The sequence below is a fragment of the Bemisia tabaci genome, chromosome 5, assembly GCF_918797505.1.
Source record: "Bemisia tabaci chromosome 5, PGI_BMITA_v3".
Classification (NCBI taxonomy): Eukaryota; Metazoa; Arthropoda; class Insecta; order Hemiptera; family Aleyrodidae; genus Bemisia; species Bemisia tabaci.
In genome coordinates, this window is record NC_092797.1 from 7,044,643 (window position 1) to 7,056,101 (window position 11,459).

The following is an 11,459-nucleotide window of genomic DNA, read 5'->3' on the forward strand; positions in this document are numbered from 1 at the left end:
GACAGTTTCCTTTTGCGTTTACAGCCAATGAACTGTTTTTAAAAATTCAAATTGTATATTCTAGTAGAGCTCATGAGCGAATATCATTAAAAAACAAAAGGAAATTGAGTCACGGACGTCATGCTGATATGACAACAGTGCGACAGGGCGAAGTGTGTCTGCAACTTACGAAAGAACCCCTCTTCCTCGCCGCGATTGCATGTTATATCGGGTAAACCCGGTGTTTTAAGTGGTAATAATTTTTTATTTTATTTTAATTTACAACTCCAGTAGTTTTTCATCCACAACCTTTCAATTCGAGTGTCAGCAAGACTTGTACGTGAGTATACGAGGTAATTCCATCACTATGATCTAACTCCTAGCAAGCCTAACCTTAAACTTGGGCCCTTCGCTCATCGAATTTTTAGTCAGCTCCCACACAATTTTACTGCAATATATTTAATGTCTTGAGCCAATTTTTACACGAAGTTATCTGTCTGTGAGTTTGAATCCAGTCTCCATTTTCCTATGCATCCTCCTGTGTTTCATAGCTCCTCTCACAGTTCCTTAGACACATGCCGCATGCGTCACAGTATGATGAAATGTATCAACGGAGGGTAAAGGTCTGCGCTGACTATGTCTTAATACACTCATTGATTTGACCACTTCTATATGCTGGATAGCTATGCATACTTTCAAAGTAATAACACTGAAAGTTACTGCTCATGTAAGACAGAATCAGTAATCGAATCATTTGGACCGTTGCCCAAGTTGCTATCAAATGGCTCATTTCATCATACTCTCTTCCTATCTCGCTCAATCCTCTCACCTCATCTTAAACCATCCTGACGGCAAATTTGTAACAAAAAATGTCAGATAAAGTCTGCTCTGTTATGTATTCCAACTGCGGCTCTGCAATATTATTGTAATTACGTCATTAAGAATATAGTGTGGTGGGAAATTTTTATTTGAAACATCATTTTATCATTCAATTGAAATTATTTACCCAGTAACCGTCAACGGTCGATTTCGATGATTTCGCTCGCCGCGAAGCGCGCCTTTTCGCCCCGGGGGTTGGGCCGAGCAGTGGCCAGGGGGCGGACCCCTTGGTGTGTGATAAAAATAAAGAAAACTTGTAAAAACGCATTGCGGCGTACCCTAAAAGTTACGGCACGGAGCGGGATTCGAACCCGCGGTCACTGGAACTGCAGGCGAACACTCTACCACTCGGCCACGGAGCTGCTGATGGGAATGGCCGGTCTGCAGCGCTGATAGGAAACACGCTTCGTGCAGCTTGCCGGCGCTCAGTTGACTCGCCGGAACTCCGCGCGGAAACGTGCAAAAATCGTAACTTTAAAAATCGATATCTCGAGAACGGTTGGGAGTTGGCGGCTAAAAAAAAATACGTCAACCTTAGATTTGTCTCTTCTTCATGTACATCAGTCATGTCACAATTCATTATCATTGTCTGCAATTTTTCAGTAAAGGTAACTTGCTCTTCAGTGAAAAATCAACTTCATGTTCAAGCAGGTTGCTGAAAGTTACCTGGATATGATTAATAAGTAGTATCACAGTCTTTGGAACTTGCTGTCAGTACTTAGTATTTTTCCCAAACGTCTTTACGCATCTGTACAAACTTTCCATGAACACCTGTTTTCAGAACTGAGAAAGGCAGTATCTCATCAAGCTTGTTTTTACTCATAATATTTCATAATCAACAATTGTATTTTATCCTTTTAGGTCGCGATTGCTGTGGATTCTATTAGCTTTTACGTTGGTTCCTTTCCCTGATTCCAGTGATATTTAATTGAAAATGGCTGCTCAAATATTTGGGAGAATAGGGCAGCTTGGAGTCGGACTTGCCATGGTCGGAGGTGTTGTCAATTCAGCTCTGTATAACGGTAAGTCCCTCATTCTCTGCAAGTATAATTACCATCCCAGAAAATTTACAGGCATGTAATTATTCATTCTCATTTGTAGCATTGGAAGAGAATATCGACAGTGAAACTGCTAAAATGAGTACCTACCTCTGCCTACCTAGCTGCAATGTTCCGAAATCCCTGCTTCTATGTTATTTTCCAAAAAGGAGACCGAACCAATTTCTTAGTTTGAATTTTTTACAGAATATTATTCAGAAAGAGAAGAATAGTCACTGAAATTTTTAAGAAGTGATGTTCTTCAGTTTTCCATGTTGAAAATAAAGTATGTCAGGAGATCTGCAACACCGTATACCGAGATACGCATTCCTGTAGTTTCACCATCAATATGTCTCAGTTACTGTTTGGGTCCATTTTAATGTATTGGAGAATCCCTACAGTCCTGTGACATCATGACTGAAGTCGCCTGTAAAATCAGTCAGCATCCACCCTCGCACCTACGCACTATAGTATGAAAGGAAAAAAAGAGGAGATAAACAAGTAGCGAGATCATCTTTGCTGTCCCCTTGCACTAATTACAAACGTTAAACGTTCACATTAATTTTAAGAGAGCTATTAAACATGGATCAAAGACTTTTCCTGTAAAGTGAAACTTGATTTTCAATATCTAATCTTTCGTTTTTTTTAACTTCAATATGTTTTCACATCTGTCATATATGAATGTGGGGCCGTAACCGTTCTATGTGCTCTCCAGGCAAATACTATGTGGTATTTTTCAGGGTGAAAGAGTCAAAATTTACAAAAAATGCAGTAAAAATATTGTAATTTAAACTACATAGAGAAAAGGAAAAAATCGGGGAGTGCATGTATCTTATGAGTTAATGACTGTTGGCGTACCAAAAAAAAGCTCAATATTTTGAAGTTTTAATAGTTCTTAGGAGCCAAAAGCTATGGGTCCATTTCATCAAACTTGAGCCGTTAAAATTGGGATTAAAATCTGTAAATGTTATGTATTAGTCTTGGCTGCAATGACCTGGCCACTCACTTGACACTCCATGGTGCAGCCAAAGGAGGCATGCGAACTGCTTATTGTGGAAAGATTAACAGTGGCTACCTTTCATTCATCCTTGAAGACCCCAAGTATCCGGACTGAATTTTGTAGGCGCTGATAAATTAATAGTTCGGTAAAAAAATTTAGTTTTAGAGTAAAATTCTCTAGACAAGGGATCAAAATTCATAATTTCATATTATTTCTCCCTGGAAGACATACCTCATTGGCAGTCAGCACTCGTTTGATTTATAGATGGCAGCTGCTACAAAAAACTGTCAGCTGTTTTCTCTCAAACTCAATGTTTGTCTAGGGAGAGCTTCGTTCGTTTCATCCCTAAATGTTTATCTGATCTTGCATTCTAACAACGTTTCAGTGGATGGTGGTCACAGAGCAGTTATTTTTGACAGATTCACAGGAGTCAAAAATATTGTAACAGGAGAAGGTACCCACTTCTTCATTCCTTGGGTTCAGAGACCTATCTTGTTCGATATTAGGTCACGCCCACGAAATGTTCCTGTCATCACCGGAAGTAAAGGTAGGCTTTAAGTTCCATGCTTTCAGTTGCCCTACCTGTGTCAGGATTTTAGTCTTGGAAACTGCGGTCTCGTAAATTTTGCTTCATTTTCAAAATAAAAAACAAACTAATTCCAGTTGAATCTAAGGTTTAGAATTATATTCAGTGTGAACTTGAACAGAAAAGTGGGATGACCAGCAAATCTTGGTTGATTTCAGAATTCATTTTGAAAAAAATTGTAGACATCATCATTTTAAATCATAACTTTTCATCTTTTAAAGTAAGCAATTAGGGGTGTCTTTTTTTTACAGAAAAGAAAAGTAAAAAAGTAAATCATTTGACAGTCTGTAATGATATAGGCAGGCAAGGGAATCTGTATTCGCTCATTGGCTGAGGCCCAGTAGAAGACATGGCCAAGTTACGTCATCAAGCCTTAGAGTTTCCGCGTTTTGGGCTTTGCGCACTTGGGGCTAAATCTAATTTAATCCATGTCATTACAGCTCTCATCCTCAGCAGCCTGATTGTTGAAATTTATGTCAGCACGACAAGAATCGAAAATCGATATATTACACATCGCAGATAGGGCTATGTCTTGTCTTATCGTTCTGACAAAGCCAGTTGAAGTTTCAACAATCAGGCTGCTGCTGTCTTTAATTAGCTTTTCCTCTCATTAAGTAGAAGCATTTTTTAAACTTGTAATGGACATATTGGCTTTTTCGTGAAATTTTATGATTAGTATATTCGGTTTTGACCAAAAGAAATCATTGTCTGAAGGCTCATACTGCGTTTTTCCTGAGCATGGCTGATTTAGTTTCTGTACCAAGATAGTCTTGATCTGAAATGAGTTAAGCTAATAAGTTTATTCTCTTCAGCTCAATTGTCCTATCTTGTCGGAGTGGTAAAACATATCCAGTCTGAGATATTCTGATTGCATTTTTCAATCTTTCAGATTTGCAAAATGTCAATATCACACTTAGGATCTTGTTCAGGCCAGTACCAGATCAACTACCAAAAATATACACGATCCTAGGTCAAGATTACGAAGAGAGAGTACTACCCTCAATCACCACCGAAGTTTTAAAAGCTGTTGTAGTAAGTATTGCCCAATTCTGTTCTGTTCACCCTCTGTATGCGGTTAATTGCCATTGAAGGGTATAGGGAATCTGAAGGCGCGATTCTGCTGGGCGTTCGCTAGCCAAATTTCAGGGACAAATTGGACAGAGCACTGCTCTGAGAGCGGTGTTGCGTGCTATTTGTATAGGGCGGGATGCTGATCGACGCATTCGCGCGCCGAAATTCGCCTACAAATGCCCAGCGGAATCGCGCCTTTTGTCTTATTTTACAGGGAAGGAAGTAAGACCCAGATCTATGAGATTAAATAGGACGTATTTCTGTCAAACGGAACTATGTGCATTTCGGCGTGAGCCCTGTTATGCATATATTCTTATGGGTGTCAGGGCTCATGTCTAAATGCACATAGTTCCATTTGACAGAAATACGTCCAATAAATCTTAATAAAAATGGGCCAATAGACAAGTTCCTGATGTATGTTCCCTCTTTAAAATTGACATAGAACACAATAACGAAGAAAAATTCGTCAGAAAAAATTCAAAGAAGTGATGAGATACTTTTGTCAACATTTTGAACAGTTCATAGATTCTTGAACATTTGGAAATGACAAGAATTATTGAAAGAATTAAATTAACTTAATTATTTATTGAATTATTTTTTATTAAATTTAGAAATTGAGGACACTGCACCAAGAACAGCCTGTAACTGGAAACCGCGTTTCGAGATAAACGCATTTAAAGTTTTGTTTTTGATGTACTGCGCAGACTTTTCTATGCAGGTACTCTGTTTTGCTGTTTTTGGGTGTCCTAACCCTTCTATTGAAGGATGGCGGGTAGATTTTGCGATACATTTTGGGTTTACACTCTAATATATTTAATTTAAAAAAGCGGTTTGTAGGCCATTATTACGCCCAACAGTCATTTTGGTGGCAATATGAAGTGTAAATCATTTTAATCACGCATGATTAACGCAAAATGAAAAAATATCAATAGTGAGTAAAGAAAGGGGTAACTAGCACCTTATAGGCCCTTAAGTTTATAGGCCCGTTTATAGGTCGTTCTTGCATCCATCAATCCAGAGGCCTGATTTAACTCGGGGAAAAAAAGGTTTTTCGACCTCGAGCCATTACCTACCTATATTCTATCGCTACCACAGCATAGTTCAGGGTACGTAGAATCCGAAAAGCAGATGGGTGTAATAACGACCTATACGCCTATAGGCTGTTCTCGGTGCGGTGTCCTCAATTGATGAGAAGTAAATAATCGATTAGCTTTTGTATATTAGACTAAACCATAATGAAAATTAGACTAAGACCTTCTCTACAGTACTTATTATCTCAAAAATTGTCTAAAATATCTACATTTCTTTTTCACAGGCTCAGTTTGATGCTGGAGAACTAATTACGCAGAGAGAACTTGTTTCACAAAAGGTCAGCGAAGATCTCGTAGAACGTGCATCACAGTTTGGAGTTATTTTAGACGATATTTCAATTGTAAGAACTTTCTTTTTATTTCTATTTTAATTCTTATTACAACTCAAATCTTCTGGTAAAGTTATAACTGAGCTCATCCATGCTGCAGTTCAATCTTGAGGTTTATTCTAATGTTTTCGTTGAAATTCGTAAGACACATTTTACCTTATGCAAGTGCTCACCGTAGTTGTAAATAGTGAAGTAGGCCAGAAAACATACTTTAGTGTAGGTCGTTTCAAAATTCCGGCCACCTTTTTAACTTGGAAACGCAAATCTTATTGACGTATGAAATGTTGAGTGACTTTTCTTTTACCTTGAAGAAAAAAGAAAAAAAATTGAATTTTGGAAAAATTTGGTGTAAAATTTCTTGTAGGTACTTATTTTTTTCTGAAAACCAGAGTAAGAGTAGAAGTTCAGGAATTTCCCAATCAACAAGAAACACAGTGGAAATCAATGAATTTCCACCACCTTACTTTTAGATTGTTCAACTTTTCCTTCGTATTACAAAACAGTTTCTTACTACGACTTTCCGCATCAATCGAGCTTTGGGAATCTGGTGGGTGGGGAAATCTGTTAACGTGCATTTCTTTTTTTCTAGATTTCTATTTCTGTGGCAACACAGTTTGATCAACTACGATCAAATGGGTTGGGAAACCTTTCGGTAATTTCCACCAAATTTTCTAGAGATTTCGTACCTACTGGCGTCTAGTACGCTGAAAAATTCTAAGATATTCCTCACCTCTTTTCGTTCTTTCTTTCATATTCTTAGATCAATTAGTGAATAACCGTATAATTGTCTTGTCTCTATTGAACTTTAAGTAGTGATCAGGCTTAAATAAGACCTTTCATGGTATTACTGTAAAAGCCAATGAGGATTTAGATAATCATAAATTGTTGGAAAATATAATAATGCCGACATTGTTTGTTAAGGCAATCCCTCATTAAGTATTTTTTTGTCCCAGAGGAGAGGTGAAACGATAATTTTTTTTCGAAGTAACCCTCATCAAACTTATCAAACAACAAAAGACTGTGTGCTACGTGTTCCAAGATGTGGGGGGAGAAAGAACTTCAAAGCACATTTGTAGCCAATTTTAACACACTTCATTTGCACTCCAAAAGTATTTGTGCCCGATTTGTTTTTTGTTGCAAGCGGAGTTTTGTCTGTTGGCAGAAGCTTTTGTCAAGGAAGTTGTATCTCCAACGAACTTCTTCTTCAGTTTTTACAGTTTTTCTTTTCTTCATTTTTCAGACGCATTTAACATTTGGCAAAGAATTCACGCAAGCTGTTGAATTGAAACAAGTTGCTCAACAAGAAGCAGAAAGAGCTCGCTTCCTCGTCGAGAAGGTAAGGAACTTCAAATTACTTTCAACCCAACAACCTCTTTTTCCGTACCCAAAATGTTCTCATAATTTCATACTATCTCCTACACGAAGTGGAAATATAAATTAAAGGAATACAAATAATTTAAAAACTCAAAGTAAAATTGTGTATTCAAGTATATTCACAAAACAAATTCAAATAACATATGCAGTAACAACCTTTACCTTATTTTAGTAATGAGTCGATTTAACAAAGAAAACAATTTAACCTATCACTGTCAAAAACAGTCCTCTGAGGGCGTTTTCCACAATTTTTAGTTTTGGTATAATCATGACTGAACTATCATTGAAAAATGATTACAACTGATAGATTTTGCTGACAACTATGCCAGAAAAGCTTGAAATTTTATATTCATTAAAAAGGTAACGTTGCATGGTGTCAATCGTTGACACCATGCAACTTGAACTCAAGCAAACTTGAACTTTTGAAGTTAAAGCGGATGCAATCTTTTCAAGAAAGTATTTCATTTAAAGAAATAAAGTGCCAAGCCAAAGAATTTATCAGGCGTTGGTCTAATGCTATGTCTTCACGCTTTCTTTGGGGAGAAGTGGAAGCCTTGGCTGTCACAGGTATCGAAATACCTGCAACTTGTTCTTTTCTTCAACTTATAAATTTTCTATTCATATTCAGTTCAATCATTAGGGATGGCTTGATTTCATACACTTTCCTCTTTTTCAGTCCTATCTCCCAGCCATCACCTTAAATCGCCCATTACTTTTATTACTGAACTTGCAGCTGATAGCTCCACTGATTATAGCCAGCCAATAGCGTGTAGACTTGTTGTCTCACCACCTGTGACGTCACCGAGTCTATAAAAGCTTGAGCTGCCCATTTCTCATGGTCCTTTTACCATCTGACCCGTACTAGTACGATGTGCCCTCTCTAGCCCTTCTGGCACAAGTGTGACTATTCTTTTGTAAATCTGTAATTCTAAATTCTTTCATTTAATACAACTTTCGGTCCTTTAAACATTTTCGTTCAATTCTTGCTCTCCCACAACTCCGTTAACTTTTCCGCCGCGTCAAGGGTTCTTAGATGTTTCAGTCCGTCTAAAACTCAACTAACTCGTCGACGTGACATGGTGCCGAACACCCTCTAACTAACTTTCCAGCTTAGTTCGGATCAGTTTCAAACGTTCAATCTTCCACTCACGTGCAACTGCCAGTGTAACTTCCACCCACCTGTTTTACACTTGGCACTCCGCAGTTTTTGAAGTTCCTTTTCAATAGAAAAGAAGAGAAGTTCCTGTTCCAACCGGGACAGATGAGCAGTTTTTACGGGGTTACCCTTTCCCTCGTGCATTGCAAAGTGAAAAAAAAGACGTATACCACCATCCGGACTCGGACTCTCTGTGATCTCTGGCTCTATCTTTCTCTCTGGCCTTTGGACTCCAGGGTTCTTAGATGTTTCAGTCCGTCTAAAACTCAACTAACCCGTCGACGTGACATTGGCCAAATGCAGTTTTTCCAAAAGAAGAGAAGCACATCGCTTCTTTATAATATGTTGCGATAAACTTTCAAATGAATTGGCGCTCCATACAACTATTTTTACGCCTTACAATACTTTTTCCCTTTAAAATGAGTTATTTTAAGTGATGCTTCAGTTAAAAAATTGCTTAAAAATGACTCGGAACCTAGTTTTCCTTATGCGTTCATATAATGAGGTACAAAATTGCGCTAAACTGGCTTAGTCTTAATTATAATGTACTCTGATTGCTTTGATGGGGTACAGCTGTGTGGGTTCATACTACCTGGAATGATCTCATTCTCATAAGTTGTCTTTATGCGACCTTTACAGTGTTTTGCTCTATCATATCTGCACAGCCATAAAATATGATTCTTGTGCCATCTGAACTGCCTGTAAGAGTACCCGTCCATTTCTAGTACTGGTTTAAGTTTCTGTGTCAGTGAAAAAGTAGGTGCAGCATCTGTGAGGGAAAAAAGAGACAAGTTAATTCCAGAATTCGAATTTGAAACTTTCGAACGAACCGTAGGTAACTTAGTTTTAGGCTTATAGGGCTCAGTAAAACGGCCGAGTCAAAATGCTCTTTGTGGAGAAATTTCAAGCAAAAATTGAAGTAATTTTTCAGGTTCCATTCACCAAAATATCTGGAGTTTAAGAAAAATCATCCAGAAGCGATAGATTTCTGGTTCAAGAAGCTTCAAAAGGAAACTTCCTTCTTCTTTGATTGATTGGTTTCATTTCCAAAGGTCTTGCTGAAACTCAGTTTTGGACCCGGGAAAAATTTATTTTGAAGGCTTACATCATCAGATTAAATTTAGTTCTTCTCATTTGCAATTTTATCCCATCCAAATTTCATGGAGTTGTCAGTTAAATCGTCACTTAAGGGTACAGGTTAAGGGTTTTGTTCCGTTCATTCATTTTATGAATGGATTGTAGAAACTCAGGATATTTTAAATTCTCACGAATCTGTTGCGCAAGGTTGGAAAAACTATAGGTCACACAATAGTAATAGGCTCCTTCAACTACCATTCTAAAAGCGTAGTTGTCAAGCTACTTTATAATTATATTTTTGAGCCTCTGGAAGTCAATAAGCGCTTTTATCTTCATAAGAAATCCTTCATTCAGTGTGCTCTTTCCGCAGATGATGGACCTCCACCCTCCCCCTTGAGTAAATACGTAAAAAAAATGCATTTATCCTCTTACCCATTGAAAATTTTGAAGATCCTTATTCAGAGCGTTCATAGATCTTTATATTTCTTCATTTTTCATTTAAATCTTCAACAGTGAACTTAGACTGTATAGCGCATTTAAACTACATAAAGAACAATAATAAGAAAGGCATGGAACATGAATACAAATAATTAATGAAGATCCCTGATTTTCATTTTGATGGAATGCGATTTGCGAAGCAAGTCAGACTCGTGGGCCCGATATCGAAGTGTATTTGTATCGGTGTATTCAGATCATGAGGAAGAATTCGGGGAAATGATGTCAAGTGACCAAAAAGTATCGCGGAAAAGCTAATGTAGGCAAACTAATGGAAATTGCCAGGAAAAATTTCATTCTGATCTCATAGTTTTTAAATCAGCAGTAAAATTTATTACTATTTTGGCGTGTTTTCCTGATGCTACAAGAATAAATATGTACAAAAAATTAAGTGTCAAGACATTTTTCCCAACCAACATTTTGTCGTAACTTTTTATTATTTTTAATTGTTATGGTTATGAAAGATTAAAACTATTTTTTGACATAATTACTCACTTATTTTTTTTTTTTTTTTTGCTGATTCCAGGCTGAACAACAAAAACAAGCTGCTATCATTTCAGCGCAAGGAGATGCTGAGGCCGCCTCACTCCTAGCCAAATCATTCGGAGAAGCTGGTGAAGGTTTAGTTGAACTGAGACGTATTGAAGCTGCAGAAGATATCGCCTACCAACTCTCCAGATCTCGCCAAGTCACGTACTTACCCGCCGGACCAGGCGTTTTACTGAACTTACCAACACAATAAGGCAGCATTTAGGTTTTTTACATTGATTTGTGTAGATTAGGAAAGCAAGGTCTCTGTTTTCTCTTTATTTTAATCGATTTATATTTGTTCGTTTGTAAGGAAAGCACTGTAAAGTTTTATTTAATATTAAAAGGTTCTTTTTTATGTCAGTCTTTAAATTCATTTCTTTTCTTCTTCTTCGAAGTGAATCCTAAAGTACTCATTTAAAAGAGCTTCACTCAAGAAAATTTGGGGATCAAAGATGCAAATCAAACTATTTGAAGAACATGAGTAACCCTTCACTAAAGAAAATTTGGGGATCAAAGATGCAAATGAAACAATTTAAAGGACATGAGTAACCCAAGGTTCACGGAAACCACAATTAACTCAGAGGATTTAGTTTGGGAAGCTATCAAAACAATTCCATTAAAAAAGAGAAACAATGAGCATACCCTTACCGATAGCTATTGGAGTTTTTGTAGCTGGCAAAAATGAGTTGTTGACTTGTATATTAATTGTACAGCCAAGCAACGGACAAAGACATACATGGCAACAATGCTCTAACTTAGTACTTGCAAAGTTCCGATAAAGCCCTCCTGTTTCCAATGAGAGCAGCTTTATCAGAGTGCATTACTATTTTGTAATAAGCAGTGCGGATAGCTTA

General features: G+C 37.4%; 1 protein-coding gene across 4 annotated transcripts; it reads left to right on the forward strand.

Annotated features, from left to right (window-relative positions):
- The first annotated feature begins 100 nt into the window (after window positions 1-100).
- On the forward strand, window positions 101-10,960 carry Phb1 (prohibitin 1). 4 transcript variants are annotated; one of them, XM_019048310.2, is made up of 7 exons: window positions 101-232; window positions 1,720-1,880; window positions 3,281-3,442; window positions 4,371-4,513; window positions 5,868-5,984; window positions 7,213-7,308; window positions 10,601-10,960. In XM_019048310.2, exons 2-7 carry the CDS (start codon window positions 1,793-1,795, stop codon window positions 10,814-10,816), a joined length of 822 nt encoding a protein of 273 aa, XP_018903855.1. In that variant the 5' UTR covers window positions 101-232; window positions 1,720-1,792; the 3' UTR covers window positions 10,817-10,960. The 4 variants fall into 4 exon arrangements, with proteins under 4 accessions (XP_018903855.1, XP_018903853.1, XP_018903854.1 ...); XM_019048308.2 differs by having other exon boundaries at window positions 149-319; XM_019048309.2 differs by having other exon boundaries at window positions 149-315.
- The last annotated feature ends 499 nt before the right edge of the window (window positions 10,961-11,459 follow it).